This window comes from Amblyomma americanum, chromosome 5 (assembly GCF_052857255.1).
Source record: "Amblyomma americanum isolate KBUSLIRL-KWMA chromosome 5, ASM5285725v1, whole genome shotgun sequence".
NCBI classification, from domain to species: Eukaryota; Metazoa; Arthropoda; class Arachnida; order Ixodida; family Ixodidae; genus Amblyomma; species Amblyomma americanum.
Window position 1 is genome coordinate 111742029 of NC_135501.1, and position 21896 is coordinate 111763924.

Here is a 21896-nt window from a genome sequence, read left to right on the forward strand (position 1 = left end):
GGACGTTAAACCCCCATAAGCTAACCCAAACCGATCCTGTCCACAACCACGTAAGGGCCATCGTAGTTGGCTAGTAGCTTTTGGTACAATCTGCGGCACCTAGCTGCGCGCCAAAGCCAGACAATATCGTCCGGAGCGGCGACAACGTGCCAGCGGTGGCAACTCTAGCGGACCTTGAAGCGCACCTGAGAAGCAATGTATCGCACACGGAAATTTGTCGAGATTCTACAGCTAAAGACAGGATCTCGGCGATACGCAGGTTGTCAATGGCAGAAAATGGTAGGATGGTCTCCCAGGTGTAGCGAGGTGGTCGAGCATACAAGAGGTACAGTGGACTTTATCCGGTTGTTTCATGACGAGTGGTATTGAAGGCGTATGGTATGAACGACATCATGGTGTCCAAGTTCTTGTAGTCAGAGCCCACATACATGACAAGCATGTAGGTGAGAGTTCTTTTTATGCATTCAGTCAAACCTTTCTCCCTGGGTGATATGGCGTTGAGCGCCTTATAAGTAACCGTGCACTAACGTAGCAGCTCTTCAACAATATCGGCCACGAATTTGCGTCCTTGGTCATTGATTACCATACGCGGTAGTTCGTGCCGAAAAAGGACCGAGTTAAAGAGAAATAGCGACGCTTGATGCGCAGTAGCCTATGGTAGAGCAGCCGTTTCACAATAACGTGTCGGGTAGTCCGCACAGACCACGACTCAGCGGTTGCCACTAGCAGATCTGGGAAAAAGACCAAGCAGATCAGTTCCCACCTGCTGGAACGAACTGGTGAGAGGTGTCACAGGGTAAAGTAGGCCAGGTGGAGAGGAGGTATTGCGTTTGTGGCGCCGACACTACGTGCAACTGGCCACATATCGTTCCGTTGTGGAACACATTTCGATGGAGCGTGCGAGCAGGTCCCAGGTGCCCGGAGGCAGGGTCGTGGTGCATGACATGCAAAATAGAGGAGCACAGAGCTATTGCAACTAGGAGCAGGTATCATCGACCCAGAAGGAAGTAGTTCTTTTTCCCTAACAGGCCATCACGGACACAAAAACTACCTGCAGCTCCCTGGTTCCGCCCGGAGGCAAAGAGGTGTTGCAGAGCCGGTTCTTCACGCTAGTCAGTTTTAAACACCTCAACGTCAGAAAACTCTGTAACCATGGCTGAAATGTAAAAGTTGAAGTTGTCACTGTCACACACGGATGAGAGAAGCAGATTTCGTGAAAGGGTCGGAATCGGCCTGTCGCCGCCAGCTCTTGTACACGACATTTAAGTAATACTCTTGTAGACAGAGGGCCCAGCACGCTTGGTGACCGCATGTATCTCGGAGAATCAAGAGCCAGCAGGGGGAGTGATGATCAGTCACAATGATGCATGGGCAGCCATACAGGTATGATCAGAACCTTTGCACGGTGAACACCATCATCATCATCATAATCATGACTACACCCTCTGCAGGGGAGAAGCATCTCCCATTTCTTTTCAATTAACCCTGTCTTTTGCCCGTTGCGCCCTCCCTACGCATGCAAACTTCTTAATCTGATCCGCCCACCTAACATTCTGCCGCGCCCTGCAACGCATACGTTCTCATGGAATCCGCTCCGTTACCCTTAAGGACCAGCGGTTATCTTGCCTTCGCAGTACATGCCCTGCCCAAGCCGATTTCTTCTTCTTGATTTCGGCTAGGATGCAATTAACCCGCCTTTGTTCTCTCACCCACTCTGCCCACTTCCGCTCTCTTAGAGTTACACTTATCATTATTCTTTCCATGGCTCGCTGCGTTGTCCTTAACTTAAGCTGAACTCTTTTCGTTAGCCTCCACGTTTCTGCGCCGTAGGAGAGTACCAGTAAAATACAGCTGTTGCACACTTTTCTCTTGAGGGATATTGGTAACCTGCCATTCATGAACTGAGAGAACCAGGCATACGCGCTCTCCTCCTTCTTATCCTTCTAGTTATTTCCCTCTCATGATCCTGATCAGCTGTCACTACCACCCTAAGTCGACGCATTCCTTTACCATATCCAGCCCCTCGCTGCCAATTAGGAACTGATGTTTCCTTCCTAGACTGTTGAACATTACTTCCTTTTTCTGCATGTTAATTTTGGACGCACCGTTCTACACTACCTGTCTAACTCAATGATCATGATTTGCAGTTTATTCTCTGAGTGACTCAGCAAGGCAATGTCATCAGCGAATCGCAGATTATTTAGGTATTCTCTAATAACTCTTATCCCCAACTGTTTCCAATTCAGGCCACGGAATACCTCATATAAACAGGCGGGGAATATAATTGGCAAGATCATGTCTCCTTGCCTGACACCATTGCATATTGGAATTGTATTGCTGACTTTGTAGAGGACTACTGTGCCTGTGCAGTTGATATATATATAAATATATATATATACTTATGAAGGGAGCCAAGAAATATATATATATACTTATGAAGGGCGCCAACAGTCAACGAAACCAAGGTGCATAAGGAAATGTTTTAATGTTTTTAAATGTGTAGTGCTGATGAGTGGAACAACGATACTTCGATTAATCTATCGCTTAAAGAAAATTACTTACAAAGCAGCAGAAAAAACAACCATGCCATTGGTGGGATCTGCACCCACGACCTCCGAATATCGCTTCCGGTGCTCTTACCAACTGAGCTACGGCGACGGCTGTCCAATCTGCTGCTGCGAACCTTGAGAGTGTTCACCAGCGCCACCCCCGTACATAGCGGCGGACGTAGCACGTCCTGTATCACCGCGAGTGCGACGTGGAACCTCTTCTAACGGCGAGGGCGGAAACTGTGCGAGAGACCTCTTATGCTACCTATGGCATGAAGACTGCCAGAACCGAGGCCCTCGTTAAGCTAATAGCAGACTAGGTAATAGAAATGAGGAGTTCGTTTGACATATATATATATATATATATATATATATATATATATATATATATATATATATATATATATATATAAAAAGTTGCGAAACGCTTCATTTAGCCATAGATTTATTTTGAGTCGACGTGCCTGTCCTTTCTCAAGACTGCGCTTACAGCGACTTTGCTTCTCTTCTTAAGAAGTTGGCATTGGCATACATCTAAGACACATGAACAAAACAACAAGCAAACACATGCTGGAAAATAGATCACAAAAGAAAAAAATACTAGAAAAGAGAGAAAGAGAAAAAAACAGGGAAAAAGAAAAACGCGCTGTCCCCGACCGTCCACCGAACTGCCGCGGGGAGCCGGCCCGGGAAAAAAAAGAAGAAATACGAGGAGCGGGAGGAGATAATAGCCACCCTTCAAGGCAACAACAGAGCGGGTGCACAGGAACAGAAGGTGGCGGAATCGTCCAACAGATAAAAATTAGAGATGCGTGCACTCGCGTGCCCCGGCCATAAAGAGTAAACAAATAAATGGAATAAAATGCAGACTGGGCAGGAGACTTCCGGCATCTGGAACCTCTTGGGCAGCCAGAGTCAAGGCCGAATCAGCGATGCTGTGAGCTTAACTAGACACCCTTGCACTGTGCATGAAAACACCCAGACACACACACAAAAAAAGAAAGTGGAAAAACATCCGAGTTCGGACAAGTGTCGCGTGGGGGGTAAATGTGAATGGCGGGAGCATTTAAGCGAGAGTTCTTCAATTGCAGCCCGCTCGGCAAGTTAGTTGAACTGGGAAGATAGGGTCGGGATGGGGTGGAGTATAAATAAATTATATATATATATATATATATATATATATATATATATATATATATATATATATATATATATAAGAGCACCGGACGCGATATTCGGAGGTCGTGGGTTCGGATCCCACCGGCGGCATGGTTGTTTTTTCTGCTGCTTTATAAGTAATTTTCTTTAAGCGATTTATTAATCTAAGTATTATTATCCCACTGATAAGCATAACATTAAAAAAACGTTCCTCTATGCACCTTGGTTTCGGTGACTGTTGGCTCCCTTCATAAATTTCTTTCATAAATTCCTTTAACTTGTCTGCTAATATATATATATATATATATATATATATATATATATATATATATATATATACCTTCCAGAATTTTTACACAAGGCGCTTCAGCACTAGGTTCTCTCAACCGGGCACTCACGGGAGCGCATGCATTCCTTCAGTGAACTGACGCAGGCCTGCAAAGCCGAGAGTCGGCTGTACTTCCCACCCCATCTCTCCCTCGACAATTATCATCAGACACTTTTGAGGCGGCTCCAAACATGCACCTTACCCTCCCCTTATATACGCTCGCGCTATCACCAAGTCCACACAAACCCCTCCTGTACCCTCTGCCACCACCCCAAAGCCACTCTCGATCATATCCTTTTCCTCTGCACGGCGGATCCTCCCCCGCGGGGCCTGGAGCACCTTACCACTTGAGAGGCTTGGGAGACCCTGCTGCGCTCCGAGGACCCGGCCAAGCAAGCCATCGCCACAGGCCGGGCTGCCAGAGTCATGAGCCTCCGGGACATGAACATTTGAGTGCAGTGGGGCCGTGCGGGGGACCAAGGACCTGTGCGTCCTAAACTCCCCTGTATGTAATAAAGTTAACACTACCACCACCTGCACTCTGATCCCGCAATGCCTGTGTGACTGCTGACATTTCCACTAAGTCAAATTCTTTCTCGTGACCAATGAAGGCTATATATAAGGGTCCGTTATATTCTGCGCATTCCTCTGTCGCCTCATTAAAGGTGTGAGTATGATCTATTCTGGAATATCTTTTACGAAAGCCTCCGTGATCATGGGTTTGATTAAAGTCTAAGGTTGCCGTGACTCTATTAGCGATTACCTTAGTAAATAGTTTATAGGCAACAGACAGTAAGCTGATAGGTCTGTAATTTTTTAAGTCCTCGGCGTCTCCTTTTCTTATGAATTAAGTTATTATTTGCGTTCTTCCAAGCATCTCGTACGGTCGAGGTCATAAGATATTGCTTATACAGGGTTGCTACTTTTTCTAGCACAATCTCTCCTCCGTTCTTCAACAGGTCTGCTGTTATCTGATCCTCACCAGCTGCTTTTCCGGTTATCATTGCTCCTAAAGCTTTATTCAATTCCTCCTTCGTTACTGGCGATTGACGCATTGTTCTTCACTGTTGTTTCTTTCATTAACGTTCAGATTGCAGTGGTTACTGCATATACTCTTCGGCTATTTTAACTACTATCCGCATTTCGATGACATTGCCCTCCTCGTCTTTTAAGGCATATATCTGAAATTCGCCTATGCCTAGTTTCCTCTTCCCCACTTTTCGGCTACCTCCGTTCTTCAGAGCATGCTCAAATGCGAACATACTAGCATCGGTATGAACTTATGTTGGTGTGGTGCGCTCGAAATTCCGGAGGACGGGTTGGGAGGCCAACAGAAACTTGAGCTCGCAGAAGGAGGCATCGCACCCGGGAGTCCATTCAAACGAAGCTCCTTTGTAAAGGCACGTCAGCGGATAGGCAATGTCAGCAAAGCGGTGAATACAACGCCGGAAATAGGAACATAACTAAAGAAACTGCGAACCTCTTGACTTTCCGTGGTCTTAAAATGACTTCACAGCCACTGTTTTGTGAGGATATGGCTTCACGCCCTCCTCATCGATGACATGGACGAGCATTAACGCTTTACGCTCGCCAAATTGCCACTTCTTCAAATTGAGGACCAGGCCGGCATTATGCAAAACACGAGCTAGCTAAGCGGCCGCTATTCTTGTCTAACGTTTTATCAAAAAAGATGACGTCATTAAGATACCACAGACAGATGTCACATTTCATACCGAGCAATACCGTGTTCATAGATCTCTCAAAATTCGAAGGCGGATTGCGAAGTGCAAACAGCTTTGGAAAGTCCGTGGAAGTATCAACAAAAAATCATTCAAGTTAACAGACGCTACCTGCAGAGATTTTTGGCAGGAGTCATGTGCATTACTACGCCATGCAGCAAAAATTATACGAAAAGGCTATCCATGACATCGCACAGCACACGGGCGCCTTGGCGTTTTTCCTCCATAAAAACGCGGCGGCTGCGTTTTTATGGAGGAAAAACGCCAAGGAGCCCGTGTGCTGTGCGATGTCAGTGCACGTTAAAGATCCCCAGGAGGTCAAAATTATTCTGGAGACCTCCACTACGGCACCTCTCTCTTCCTTTTTTCTTTCACTCCCTCCATTATCTCTTCCCTTGGCGCGGTCCAGGTGTCCAACAGTATATGAGACAGATACTGCGCCATTTCCTTTCCGCAAAAACCAATTATTAAATTATTATGCCTCATTTCGCGAGTGAAAAGGGAGATATCAAAGGCAATATTCATGGGCTATACACCTCATTGTTCACTTTTCACGATAACCTGAAATCTGTTAGTTCTTTACATGATGCGAGATTACGAATGAGCAGTAGATAAGTATGTCTCATGAGTAGCCCTTCGTGGTAAATTAGATTTCGGGTAAATTAGATTTTGTGCCATGGTAAACATTTGTGCTAATTTCCATACGTTGGAACAAAGCAGCACATGTCTGAAGAGATCCAAGCACGGCAGCTTAGTGCCTTTGAGAACAATTAGGGCACGCGCTGCACACAACGCCCATACTTTAACAATACTGTAACGCTCGCCAGAACCGCTCTGCCGCACTGAGCCCCCCCCCCCCCCCCCACTCCAAAAAAAAAATTTTTGAGCTCTCGTAATTATTCATTGTTTCATGAATGGTTTGCAGGAGCTAATAAGAGTAAAATAACCACAAGCGTACCTCTACTTATTGCTTACAGAAACGCAAAATCCTACTTGGGAGAGACCAAATATTGTAAAGCGTTGTGCAATGTATCAACATGCCAATTCATGTCGTTTCGCATTACTCCAACTGTTTATTCGTTCCCAAAACGCTGCGTGAGACATTTCGCACTGCTACTTGGTGCAGCTTCTTGGAATTCCATGATCTCAATCGAAAACGACGTACAAGAGCGGAAGCCCTATTTACATAGTTCCCGCTGGGTTGGGTAAGTTCCAGCTTGCTGCGTTATCGAAGGGGATATGTGACGCAGTTCTGGGAAAAGGGTTCGTTGTGGCTGTCCTAGCATGAAAGCGTTTATAATGGTGTTACGAGACATGTATAGTATGACGCATATTTGTGGTTATATTCTGCGCATCTCTCTATCGCGTGATTAGTAGAGTGAATAGCTCCAGAGGCTAGTAGCCGTTAGGAAAGTCTGCCTGATCACGTAGTTGATCAAATTCTAAGGTTGTTCATACTTTATTAGAGAAAACATACCTTCCTAAATACCTTCTAAGTAACGGAGAGTAATTTAATCGCTGGGTAATTTTTCAAGTCCCTGAGGTCTCCTTCCTTAAGAATGCTAGCGTTCTTGCAAGCTTCCGGCACGTTCGAGGTCATAAGGCATTGCATATAGAGGGCAGTTACTTTTTAGCTTTACAATTATCCACCCCCCTTCAGCGCATCTCCTATCATGAGTTGATCCTCTCCAGCCGCGTTCCCCATTCACTGCTGCTAAGGCTTTCTTTTCTCGCGCTTTCTTTACTTAGGGTTTGCGCGGCTGTTGGTGTTTTGCGCTGCTTCCCCTCTCATTGGCTCCTGTAGATATTTGTGCAGAATTTTTTGGCTACTAGCTATGCCATCCTGCGTCCGCTGCAGAGCACCATTCCTATTTTCTCCAGTCTTCACCATGCCACTGTTAACGCACAATACTGAGTCAATTTCATTTCTAGACTCAACTTTGTTGCTCTTCCTCGTCCCCTTACTCTTCTAGCGTTTACGGAAGAAGGCATTCATGATCCACAAATTATGTCTCTCATCGAAATCCAAAACTATGCTATACTCGCCCAGTTCCTGATCTCCGGCCTGCTCTTTCCTACCTTGGCATTGGAGCCACCCTTCAGTGCTGTGTACACTTTTTCCTTTGCTCTTACAGCTGCCGCGGAGGCTCCGTGGTTATGGTTCTCTGCTACTGATACGAAAGACGCCGGCTCGATACCAGCCTCGGTGGGTGCTTTTCGGTGCAGGCTAAATCAGCGCACGTTAAATAACCGCAGGTAGTTACATTTATCCTGAGACTTCAAATATGACGTCCCTCTTAGCGTGAGTCACTTTGGGACTTTAATCCCTATAAATCAAGCCAAACCATGACATTCAAGCTTACAGAATACACTTGATATACTGTCTTAAGCACATAGCAATATTGCCGCGCATCTTGGTTCTGCTTGTTCTTTCACGCTCACAGCCGACGGTAGGCGGCTTTATCATTCTGGTTTTGACACGAGATGCGACCAGGCGTATTTCGGTTGATCATGGCCACGAAGAACTGCTTCCACATTTTCCCAGAATGTTGTTGTTTCTTTTGCTTCCTAATCTCGAAGGTACCTTGCCAGTTTTAAATTTAGCGCTGCCAAGAAATGCAGGCCTTCTGCTTGACGACCGCCGAGCACGTTTGTTGCCACGCCGGCACCGAGTCATTCAATCCTTTGCGGGCGCAAGTCATCCCAATAAAGAATTTGCTTTTAGAAGCACTTTTCGATTTCATCACTGCCTGGACTACAGTCACCAGTACTTGATATGTGGTGGAGATGCTAACGGCTGTCCTTGTTGCCCTCAACCCCTGGGAGCCACCAAAGCATCCTGAGCCGTCTCGAAGAAGCAGATCACGAGAAAGCCACAGAAGCCGTCGCAACTGAAAACAGAGTACGAGGCAGCAGTCGTCTTCAGAGGCGTTCACCTGAATAACGACTGCTACCAGACCCCACGCGAGCAAAGAAGGACTCCTCGGCGCTGACGCCAACCATGGATGGCTACGACACCACCTCCAATTTCTTTTACCAGCCGCGACAGCCACCCACGTTCATTGCTTCCCCGGGCGAGGATCCTTAAGATTGGCTGGGCCAGTTTGAGCGCGTCGCCGTATTCAACAGTTGGGTGACCAGACCAATGTGAGCCGCGTTTTCTTCGTCCTGGGAGGCCCAGCTATAATTGGTTCGAAAACCACGAAGCTTCTCTGGCCACGTGGCCATCATTCAAATGATAGTTCCTGGAGGCATTCACAAGCATCCTAAAGGTGCACTAAAGAGGAATCGGAACTTGTATTTTTACCGAGCGAACTCTATATACACGTTACGGATATTCCTAAATACTTCGAAATGTCCTTTGCAGCCGATTGTCCCAATTAAATCTGATTAAACGTCCCGGCTCCCGCCTTTCTTTAACTCAACGCGGTAGGCAGGAGGAGTCAACCAACGGGTTAGTGTCCCGTGGCGGCTTCGCTTTCGCTTTTATTTTCTTTTCTAAGTTTCTGTGATTAAAAAGTTTAAGTCGCAGACAATATAGCCGCAAATTACACTCACGGAAATAAAAATACACGTGGACTCTTTGATTTACGTATCACTCCGCCGATGGCAGAGCGGCAAGCCGCCACGAGAATGGCTGACGCGTTGGTTGACTCCTCCTGCCTACCGCGTTGAGTTCAAAAAGAAAGGCGGTAACAGGGACGTTTAATTTGATTTAATTAAGGCAATATGCCGCACAGAACAATAAATCGAAGTTTCTAAGAATGCCCGGAACTTGTAGAGTTCCCGCGGTAAAAATGCGAGTTCAGATTCCTCTTTAGTGCACCTTTATGGAAAGAAAAAACGCAGCTGCTCCTACAGTCTCGCATCCAGCACCCAAATGAGACAGTGGGCGCATACGTACAAGACATGAAGAGCGTTTTTCGACGTGTCGACCTGTCATTACGGATAAACAGAAGGTGGAGCTTTTCATGCGTGGTGCTAAAAAGGCACGTATTGGTGTTCTGACCCGCAATCCACCGAGGACCGTCGCTGAATTCACCACCGAAGCAGCTACAATTGAGAAATCGTTGGTTGCAAGAGCCACCCCGTTATTTCCCTCCCCAGCTCCAAATGATCACAATAGCCCTCTCGGATCAAACAGCATTCAAAGGCTACCTGTGGGATCTCAACAGCTAGGTTTCACGGAAAGAGCTGCTTCGCCTGTTACCATCTTCCCACCAGCCTCAAGTAGCGACCCTTTAGGAATTTGTCCGGGAGAAAGTGCAGCATGCACTTGGCTCCCCATTATCGGCGCCTGCAGGTAATGCTCAAGCCATGACCTACGCCGCTGCAGTACGCAGTCCTCAGCCCCTACGACACATCCCAAGTCCTCCTCTTGGACGTGAACCAGCTGTTCCCGTTGGAAGCAAGAAATACGAACAACGCTCAAGGCCCAGGAAATGCGACGCCTGGACGTCTTCTGACAAACGCTCGCTGTGCTTCCCTTGCAGTGAAGCCGGCCGCATTCTTCGTTACTGCCCGCACCGACGTATCGGTCTTCATGGTTTTGCCGTTGAAGCACCCCGAGCACGCTTCGGCCAAAGCCAGCAAGAAATCGCCGATTTATGATAAATAACAAATCGACTGCCTGCGTCGAGAGGAGCATGTGCATAACCACCTTTCTCGCTCAGCGTCAACGTCAGCCTCGCGCTTCGCGTCGCCACACTGCAGCTACGTAGTGGCTCTTCGCCGAGGGTCCCCCAGCCTCGGCTGAAGAAACTAAAGAAAGCAATCTATGGGGGTGAGTTTGCTCACCAGCGAAACGATGAAGATCCTCCAGAGACCAAGGCTGATGCCGCACCAACTAGACATGGACCGACTCTAGGTTGAAGCTGCCAAAAAAAGAGCCCTTACTACACGCCCTACCCACGATTCACATGCTCGACGAAGCCGTGACCCGACGGCGAGGACGACGTGCAAGAGCCAGAACATTTAACTTGGAAGTGTCTATCGATGGCCTGAAAGTTACTACTCTAGTCAAGACAGGAGCGGATTATCCGGTGAGGAACGGAACATTCGCCAAGCAGGTGAGGAATGTCAGGACCGCTTGGGACGGCGCACAAATTCGGACTGCAGGGGGTCACCCCACTACGCAATCAGGACGAGGCACAGCGCGAGTGACTTTCAAAGGACACACCTATCCTGCGACCCTCCTATTGTTCCAGCAATGTTCCCGTGACGCCATATAGGGCATGGGTTTTCTAAATGAACATGAGGCGATCATCAACCTCCGATCCAAGCTCATCACACTTCCGACAGACGAAGCCATCTCTTTGATGGCAACCATGGAGCAGCATGTCCTGAGTATCCTGGATGAACAAGAAGACGTTCCAACCCGATCAAGCATCGTGGTCACCGCAGGTGCCATGAGAGCCACGAATATGGAAGCTCTCATCGAGGGGAACACGCGGTTGCTTCTAGAGCTGGGAATCCGCATAGCAAGAGGCACTGCACATTCCGCAAAGGCCAAGCTGAAGTGCGGCTGACAAACTTCAGCGAAGAATGCCGGCACCTTAAAAAAAGGAGCCACGATTGCTTTCTTCGATGAACTCTCCGAAGTTCGCGGGGCATTCGCCTTATTCGAAACCGAGAATATTCACTGAAGCAAGATCTCAAGCATGTCCTGGACATAAACCCAGGTCAGCCCTGGAACAGACAAAACCAGGTCAGCAATCCGCTTAGAAGCTACAGCGATAGCTTCCCGTCATCGCCAAAGGTCCGACATACGCTGACTGCCAAGCATTGCACTGTAACCAACCAGCACTCCCGATCTCTCCGCCAAAGCCCCTACCGTGTGTCGCCGCGGGAACTACAGGTCATCTGGGACCAAATGAAAAAAATGCTTCGCGACGAGGTCATCCAGCTATCTAAGTGCCCCTGCGCGTCACCGATTGTTCTACCGAGGAAGAAAGACGGCGCACTTCGATTTTGCGTCAGTTACCGCCGCTTGAACAAGATAACAAAGAAGGACGTCTACCCCCTCCCCCACATCAACGACACACTGTACCGTACTAGGGATCTCTGATCAGTTCATTCTGCACTTTCCAGTGTTCGGCATGCACACTGCGGCAGCCGTGAGAGTGAAGTCTAGCCGAATGCCTTAAAGTTAACGAAAGCGCGCCTATTTATGCAATGCCAATTTTGTCCATGCAGGCCAAGCTACGAAGGCATCCAAGAGGGACCGAACATATCAGTAAGGCTGAAGAAGAGCTCAAGGGGACTGCAGCGCGTCAAGAAACGAATCCAGTGAGGGGTGCTCCCCACACAAAAGAGAATCGCCCGATCGAGGCAGCGCTCAATAAACCCAAAATGACCAGGGGTGGCCAGCGCGCTCTTCAGCTGGACAAAAAGCGCCCTAAAGAGGAAGGGGGGGGTAGGGGGGAGGCTTTCCTTGTGTCACGAAAACAAGAAGCGCTACTAAGCTTGCTGCCGATCTAAAAGTACTAGCGGAAGAACGAGGACTCCCGTCCACTGGTACCCACTTCAAGAGTTTGGCTATCATCGTCTAGAGGTTATCTAGGCATGTCCTGCGCCCTGAGTGCATTATATTTCAAGAGTACAACTCTCAATGGCGAGAAAAACTCTGTCATTTTAACTGTACACGCATTCATTGTGTTTATTTCTCCCAGAATCGTGCAGCGCCCAACGGCTTTACTGCAGAAGGAATGACCGTGTATCATACGCTACTCAGGTCCGAAAGAAAAAATACAATGCCGCCAAAGTGTTAGCAGGAAATAACATGCAGGCAATACAGGATAACGGCATGCCACGTCACAATATAAGGTACAGAAACAATCCTCGGTGGAACATTAAACGCCATCAGGAAGTAACCTGTTCCAGTCATTATTAGTCAGTGAAAAAAACGGACTCCTGAAATGCGCCTATGCGACATTTACCGCTGCCGATATTCGGCAGAAACTCATGCTGTTTCCGTGATACGAGAAAGTGCCCAGACAAGTTTTGTAAAGCATTTCAGTTCCTTGTATGTTCCAGACGGCCAATAGTACATCATTTCGCGCATAATTCTTGACACGACTGAAGCACGGTTCGCTTAACACTGTTACACGCGACACTAAAAAAAAACGGACTCCTGAAATGCGCCTATGCGACATTTACCGTCGCTGATATTCGGCAGAAACTCATGCTGTTTCCGTGATACGAGAAAGTGCCCAGACAAGTTTTGTAAAACATTTCAGTTCCTTGTATGTTCCAGACGGCCAATAGTACATCATTTCGCGCATAATTCTTGACACGGCTGAAACACGGTTCGCTTAACACTGTTACACGCGACACTAAAAAAAAAACGACTTAGAAGCCCCGAACCCGTACTTCACCGCATAAAAGGGTTGCACAATTAAGAGCGATATTTTAAGTAATAATGGTTAAATAGAGTTCAAAGCAACCTGAAATTACAACAGTTTCGCGACCAATAATCAAACCATTTGAATTTTACTGTGAAGACACTCGTTTGGAAAACTGCTGGCAACGTTGAACAGAGACCTTAGCTTCCCAGGGATTACACCACGCAAAAAAATGAAGGTGCACTTAATTCTCCTTAAGTGCGCAAATTGAAAGGATGATTTGGAGTTGCGTTTCCTCCTCTGTTAGTAATGGAATTACTCATTGACGGTAAATATTCAATTAATAAATTATTTAATCAAAGAAGCCAATCAGGACTTGTGAAGTAAATTGTGATTATTCTTTTTGTTCACTATTCTAAATTGGGCGATTAGTTTGTTTAATTGGTTAGTTAATTGATTGAATCATTTCATTAGTTTCAATCATTAGTAATCAATTTATTTCAACATTATTCGATGAAATTTTAGGGGAACTGTTGTAATTCACCAATTTCGTGAATAACTCGAAGTGATTAACTGATCTATTTGCTTAATAGTTAATTAATTATTCTAATAAGTAATTTGGTATATTCAACTTTCCAGTAAATTATTTTGAATCATTACAAATCATAATTACACTCTTACTGGATGATCGACAGTTCATAAGGACACGCTCCGTCTACAGCCCGTGGTGACACATCCTATCAACGCCACTCACGAGGCGAAAAATTTTTTCGCATTCAAAAAGACGAACAAGAAGAAACTTTACTAACAAAACGAAATTCTGACAGAAATGCTTGATGAGGAAAAGCTCAGCTTCTGTGCAATTCATTCTCACGTTCCCGAATGTTAGTGTCTCAGTATCGTAGTTACAAAATGTAGGTGTCTGTAGATCAATTGCCAAACCGTGGATTAAAAAAAAGGAAGAATCAGACGTGACGGCTCTGCCAGAAAGCAGAGAACTCCTCAGAAATTTAAAAATTAGACTTATTGAAAATACCCCAAGAAGGACGTTATATAGCAAAGTATAGAAGCGAGTGTCCCTGATTTCCGGCAGCGTTCAATTTTTCAGTTTCGGCAGTTTGCACGCCGTGGTCAGCGGTTGTGGAGTAACAGCAAATCGGGAAGCGATAATCAGAGACATGGCGTAGCCCAGTTCACGTTTTGCTGGCACAGCGAGGCACAAATCGGAGCTTCACATGCTCAAGTCTGCAATGAGCAACATTTTTGTCTTGCACGTCGAAATCCAGTGGCTGACCAAGGACAACGTGATATCTCTGCAGAAGGAAGGTGACCATCAAGAAGATCTCCATGAGGGCGAACGGCTCTCCCGGGCATGACCTCTTCCCTGCGTAAAACAAAATTTGACATCAGCGCGCCGTAGTCCTGCTCTTAGATAATGAAGTAATCGGTTTGTCTAGACCAAAAATAGCAGGTGTACAACGCGCCATTCCAACGTACTAGAACATACGCTACATTATTTTTGTTGCCAGTTGACGGGTGTATTATCTTGATAGAGAGCAGTCCTAAGAAGAGCATCCAATATTGTCGACTGCCTGGGCATCAAGGAAAATATGTTCACGGCAGTCATTGTCAATAGGGAGTCTTGCTTCACAAGGTATTGCCTTTGGCGGGAAGAAATTCGATGACTTTTACATCTCATATTTAAAAACTAGGGCTGGCCCGTTTCGCAGGATAAACTTAATAGCAAAATAGCTTACCAAAAACGACCAGAACACTACAAAAAGACAACACGACACAATGATATTTGATCATTGGCGGTAAGACGCTGACTTTCGGTCGTTTCTTGTCTTTGTCGTCACGTGGGTGTTGTTATTACGCTACGTTACTTTTAAAGTCCGCTAGTCGGTTGAAGAAGTAAGGAGGAGATTGATTAAACTTTATTTGCTGGGGGAAAAGAAGCTCTTGCACCACATGCGAGTTCCTAAAAGCCCAGACGTCCTCTGGCTTCTGCTTTTCGCCTCACCCGGGTGGCGAGTCTTCGCTGGTTCATCAGGCCGGAACATAGCATAACAAGTTACTAGGAAGATAGGTATGGCTCCAGGATGAGGTCCACGCCCAAAGATACGGGCTAACTCGGAAGTAAAAATAACAACATTGGCTATGCGGCTGGTTTCGCAAACTTCCTTCTTTACCTCAACATAGGAGTTCATTCGAAGCGCTCAAAGGAAGGACTTAGCTTGATAAATTTAACCCAAAAAGTGGATTCTTGCGAACGGCCAATCTTGCATACTAATTATAATCCTTCCAGGTAAGGCAGTTAAATTTTAGGACCTACTACAAGTGCAACCACACTCATGTCGCTAACACTAGATGAAGGCCTCTCGGTCGTATCGTTCAATTATATAATTGTTTATTTGCACTCACGTTACCTCTACACCTTTCTTTCTGCGCGTCCCTGCAGGGATTGTTACGCTTTGTCAGATCCCATAGCTCTTCGTGGTTAGAGACTCTATTCTTAGCGCTCGGCCTGACATTAGGAATTGCACCGGGACTGCAAGGGCTTCGCTGCATGAATGTGAGGCAAACCCCTAAAGCTGTCAATTTTTGAAAAATGACATACGCGTGATTGTCGGATGAGACGGGGAAAATTTACGACAAATTAGATAAGACATGAAGTGACAAACAATACTTCATTCACGCTAAGTATAGCGCAATGAAAAATACTTCACATAAACCTCATAAACCCAAACGAAAAAACTGCATAAAAACAAAGTAGCATGTACCTACCTGATGAAGGCAGGCTATACAAGATGTTACTGGTATGACTGAATAAGAAGCACGAAAGTGTTGTTTGGAATGTACGCAACAGATTTGTTGAAGGTGTTCAGTGATATAGTGTATATATACTAAAACCTGGGCAGGGATAAGCATTAAGCTGCTAGTATAGAAGGTTTTTCAGAAGAAGTATGTGAGAGAATATCAAGAAGTATGTGCGAGAAAATCACAACAGTTCAAAACGTTATGCCACAACACAAAGCCTCATTTTACCTCACCTCCGCAAAAAAGGAGCCGCTATTTATTGCACAAATTGTAGTAGTATGGTCATACAAGTACCCCAACGCTATAGCGAAATAGGGACCAACAGTAAGCATTATAGAAAATAAGACCAACCATTTAGCTGCCTAATAAGCCCGTAGAAATAGCGATGACTTATTCTATCTTCTTGAGGGTCGCAGCGCTTAAGACGGGGAGGATGGATGCCGTGTTTCTCTGAAAACTTGGCACTAATTTGCAAAGCAGGTATAGTACACCAGGTCAAATTTCCGTTGTCCCCAAATTAAATTCTCGAATTCTCTGGGGAGCCCTGTACTACGGCACCTTTCTTCCGTCCTTCTTTCACTCCCTCCTTTATCTCTTCCTCTACGGTGCGGTTCAGGTGTCCGCCGATATATGGGACAGATACTGCGCGATTTCCTTTCCCCCCCCCAAAAAAAAAATACAATGTTTAACCAATGTTCTCTGCTGGTGTGGCCATCCTTCGACACAACCACTTATCAGAACGAAAACTGTAAAATGAAGCATGCTCTAAGGAAATATGAAGCAGCATATTCTTTTTACGATCACGATACGTAGGGAATGTGCCCGCTGAAGATTTTGGCAGACACAGTCGTAAGCATGAGAGAGCAATACTTCAATGACTTCTTTATTGCTGCCAATGTTGGCCCGTTATCGATGCAGTAAATATGTATCTTCTATATATCGAGAACAAACAATTGCGGTATAAGTTGATTTAACCATTTAAGGCACTTTATGCACAACTCTGTAAAGCGCGAACTCATGATCTTTCTAAAAGTGTGCTGCTTCGAGAAGTGATTTCTTTGTTTTGGGTGAATTTTCCGTTCTTAAGGTCGCAAATAATATGGTTTTAAGATGATCTTTATACAACGTAGCGAAAGCAGTAGATAATCGTTAGCGAAGCAACGGGCGGGGTAGCACAGCTCACGCCATTTTAGAGAAGAGAGGGTTTGGCGCATATATATTAGGTTAGGTCAACCTAAAAAGATGGAAAATAATAAGCCCGTGCCCGCACCACTGACGTATAACAGGCTTAATCAAATTTGAACATAAATTAGACGGCCCGAGGGCAATGGTATTACTTTACCACCCGTAGGTGATGAAATGGAAAAAAATAGAGGGGGGGGGGTGTAAAAAGCTGCGTAGAGACCCAGAGCCAGTGGAGCTGGCCCGGGGAGACTCCCCTGATCTCCTCTGGGACGTAGCGGAGAGGTTAGATAAAATGGATAGGTTGTATGGTTGTTGGGGAAGGGGTTATGGGCATAGGAATGGGAATGGGACAGCAAGTATTTTGCTCTGATGCTTCCAATGTCTTGACAACATTGCTAGCTTGCTAGCCTGCCTCGCCAGGACAGGAAGGGCGTCAAGATTGCCCATTGGTGCGGTCCTGTTCACGAAATGCCCTGCCACCCACCAAGCACAAGGGGCTCCGACTGCCGGAGACAGGGGAACCTAACCAGGGGTCAGCTACGTCGGGCCCCTTCACGACTTTCATGGTATGTTTCCAACCCACCAGCTACAAACCATCGAGTGTTTTTCGCATTTTTTCAGACACGGGAAGTATGTGTGCAGTGATCAGGCCAATAGAGGCTTAGGTCGTCAGCCTATCGGCCCTCCGGACCTCGGCACCATGGCCTAAGACCTCCGGGGGACTCCCCTGTGCTTCCAACCAACCAACCATGCACTTATTTTCTCCCGTAGCTTGATCCACGCCTACTCAGGAGGGAGTGTTCAAGGCTGGGCTTTTACCGGGCCACAAACCAAGGACGTGGCTTAGGGTGAGATGACCATGGCCTACTCCGTCGTCACTCCACAACATCGACGGTTTCTGCACTGGTTGTACTACGCACTCCTACGTCAACGTCCCGCAATGAACCCGATGACCACGCGGTCCGCCGTGAGACCGCTTCACCGATTAATCGCTTCCAAGGAGCCTTTCTGCTGTGAACCCGCTGCGCGGATCGTGTTTCGCCGTAACCAGAAACCGGCACGTCGGTCGCCCGAAGTGCGCACCCTCACGTGCAGAGGAGGGGGGGGGGGGGGGTAGTTGCATGTATTTGAAAACCTTTTGACGGTTCACATGCCTTCCGTGCCGGATTAGGCTTTGGCACAGTTGCAACATTAGTTTTTTTCGCAGTTTCAAGCGTAATATGCATTTTCCAAATAAAACCCATTACATTATAGTACGGAAGTTCCGTCGACAAGTCCTGGAATTTTATCTTCCCATTTAGATCAAATATCAAACTCTGCTTGATATCTTTCAGACCCCTGTAAAATATTCAACACCGGCACTTTGAGCAAAAAAACTAATATATTGTTTTTGTTGAGAACCGAATGTGCTATTTAGATATAAAATACATTTTTCGATTGAAACAAGAAATGGCACCTGAAAGGGTAAACTACAATGTGGAACTCTTTATTCTAGGAAAACAAGAATATTTTGCGCCTTGCACGGTGATACTGATGTATTAGGTAATACACCTCGTGCAATACGGGTTGACGGGAAAACGTAATTTCCTGCTCTCACACGTATGTAGCGCGACATTAACAAATATACGAGAAGCGAAACTACAGTTTCGGCAATGAAACAGTAAGTGTTGTATTAGGCCAGCTAGCGTGCGAATAAAGCACGTCTAATTTAAGAACACCGTGGCTTCTTTCTGCGCAACCGTTCTCTGGGGGATCTCAAAATTCTAGTGTCTGTATTTTGCAAGTCTCAAACGTATGCTCTGGAAGAACGAATCACACTTGAGTCACCGTTAAATTGTGCGCTACTATGGGCTATGCGTTTTTGTTTTGACTGAAGCCGTACAGCAGGCTTCCTTCGACGCTACTTGCAATTCATACGAATTTCAACGAGAACGAGGGCTGCAATGAAGACAGTATATTTGGGATCGAAAGTTATCATATCCGAAAACAAGTTAAGATTGTGCAGCATATTGTACCCAACAGGATGCTGAGCCACCTGAACTATTTGGTAAAACTCTGTGTTATATCTATTCGACAGCCATTGCAGTTTCGCAGCGGGAGATGTAGCCCGCCGTTCCCAATGGCCCATAGTAAACACGTGGATCTCAAATCTCCTCTCTCAAAAACAGCTTAAGGAACAAGCGTACTCAGGAACAAAATTTCTTTGCATTCTTCCGATACCGTCAAAAAGATCGATGAGCTTCAAACTCTTCTTGACCGACAGATGGTGATTGAAGGAATACAAAAAAATATCGGTGGCCAACTGTCACAAGAACAATAGCAATGCAGCGCCTCTAGCCAACCACACCGAACAGCTTTTGGTAAATGACCACATGATAAGGCCAGATGTCTCGCATGAACCAAGAGTAGTAGCTGTAGGATGCGCATATTCATCCACCCACACTGTTGCTATTTTAAAGGGTACTCGGATAACGCCCGTGAATATCATGGGCCTTCATTGTGATGAATTGAACGACACAGTAGCAGAAAGACAAGGGAGACAGTACAGGTACTCTCCCTTTCTTCTCTTTCCTCTGGGCAGGGCTGATGTTTGAGGAGCCACATAACTATATCACCTCGGTTTCTCTGCGCGCGTCCACGTGCACTTATTTGTGCATGTTTGCTGCACGAGCTGGTCGGCTTCGGCTGCGAAGTATAACCGGGAAATTTTACACCAATGCGCAAAACCCTCTCCTTGAGTAGTGGTGAATTCCAATCGCAGGCCCGGAGCGGTCTGCACGCTCTCTGACAGAGCGCCTGAATCCGGCGCCGAGCGCGCGACCTGAAATTCCTATGGGAGTACACTTGCTCTGGCCAGAGCATATAGGTGGCGTTCGCGAACTGCTGGAGGAAGTACCCGTCATTCCTTGCGCTTGCCCGCGCTTTTCGCGCGATTCACTTTTGAGTCCATAGCAGCCGCGAAGCTGATCGTCTGCTACAGAGCGCGGAGAGGAGCCGGCGCGGCGGACGCGACAAGCCGCCGGAAATGCAGGGTGCCGCCGAAAAAGAACGTCGCGCAAACTTCCGGTCGGATCCACCGATTTCTGCGGAGCAGTCCCGACTGTTCCACGGAGCAATCTCGGCTCAGCAACCGCTCCCTGTCTACGATTGGAAGACGCGATCCGTGGCTCAGATCTGCGTTTGGAATACAGTTGCTCCGAAAAGAGCAGAAAACGTTGCTCCCGAAGTGCTCCAACTCTGAGGTTGGAAGTCAGCATAAGACGCGCACGTTGTACTTGTGTACGTCTAAGTGCCGCGGTGATGACGGAGTGTGATGACTCTACTCTCTTCACCACGGTCGTTCAGGCAAGGTGCATAGGCGTAGTTTGCCAGGACAACCTAAAAAAATGACTGCGGTTTAGCTAAGCTCTGTGCTTATGAAAGCTTCCGCTTGCATGACCACGTGGGTCTTTGTGAGCTCCGCAATGCGAGAACTCACTTGCAGCGGCTCGCCAGTATCCGCCGTGGCTGCTTCCAAGGCTGGTCGCTGTCTTCTATCGGCATCTTTCGCTCGCTGTCGACCCAGGCGAAGCTGCCGCTCTTGATAGGTTTCGGCTGCCCGTTTGCGCGTTTACGCTCACTATCTAGTCCGAAACCCCTCGTACGGTTGGCACTGTCGACCAAGTGATCAGATTCGTCCCGACCTCTGCGAGTACGCACACTCGAGGACGTCGGCTATGGCTGACTGGCATCGTCCATAGCCTGACACTGGACAGGCAGCGCGCAGCGGCCACGGTGACGGCGGAGCGCTCGGCTGCAGCTGCTGCGATTCACGTGGTACGCAGCTCCGATCCTCCTGATCAAGGTCATTCGTGCAGACACTGAAATCGGCGCCGCTAGGTTAGTAAAGCTTTCGCTTTAAAAATTGCCTCAGGTTCAACCCGTCTGAACCTAGCTTACAGAGCGGAAGTTCGATGCGGAGTCGGTGGCAGCGCCCGCTACCAGCTTCTGTCGTTGTACACGCCGCTACTTCTCCAGACGAGGCTCTCGTTCTTCTTCGGTTTCTGCTGCAATCTCAGCACGTTTCCTCGGTCTATCATTCGCCAATGCAGTCTGTCGACGGTCTTGATCATAAGAATCATCATATTGACAATAAAAGATCGCAAAAGACAACAGACCAGAGAAAGGAGAACACTGGACAAGCGCTGGCTCGTAACTAAAGGTTTTATTCTTTAAACCTTCATATCGATAGGAACACAAAGTCATGAAACCGAAAACATAAAAACACAAAAGGTGAAGAAAGGTTGTGTATACTGTCCCCCTTTCCTGTGGAGCCCACTATATTGACCAGACAGGGTGGTGCTAGAACAAGCGCCTACAGGAACACAGGAATAATTTGCAGAATGGAAACTACCAGTCTTATCTGGTGAAACATTGTCAAGGGTGTCAGGTGATGAAAAAGAAAAAGGAAAAGTACAATGCATTGTTTCGTCACAAACCTGTATTATACACCCACAAAGACTAGACAGCACGTGGAATGGTAGAGGCCTATCATATCGCAAAAGACCAACAGAACTGCATAAGAAAACCTACTCTTTTCCTCGGTGATAATGAGGTTGCATTTCTCTACAGTGCTTGAGGGTGGGTGTGAGCAGCTTTGCTTGATGTTGGTTCTGTTGTGTTTTTGTGTTTTCTGTTTCATGACTCTGTGTGTTTAAAGAATAAAACATTCAGTTCTGTGTTCTCCTTTCTCTGGTCCGTCGGCTCTTGCGCGGTTTTATGAAGAATCCATACC

The 21896-nt window shown here is 46.8% G+C and overlaps 1 protein-coding gene across 2 annotated transcripts in view; it reads right to left on the reverse strand.

The window, feature by feature from the left end:
* Positions 1 to 12908: 12908 nt before the first annotated feature.
* Positions 12909 to 21896, reverse strand: part of LOC144132605 (cytochrome P450 2D15-like) — a 50963-nt gene continuing 41975 nt past the window's right edge. The window contains exon 8 of one of the 2 annotated variants that reach the window (XM_077665136.1): positions 12909 to 14501. In XM_077665136.1, the coding sequence (XP_077521262.1) occupies positions 14311 to 14501 (191 nt within the window). In that variant the 3' untranslated portion in view covers positions 12909 to 14310. The remainder of the gene's footprint in view (positions 14502 to 21896) is intronic. The other variant, XM_077665135.1, reaches the window with a different exon arrangement.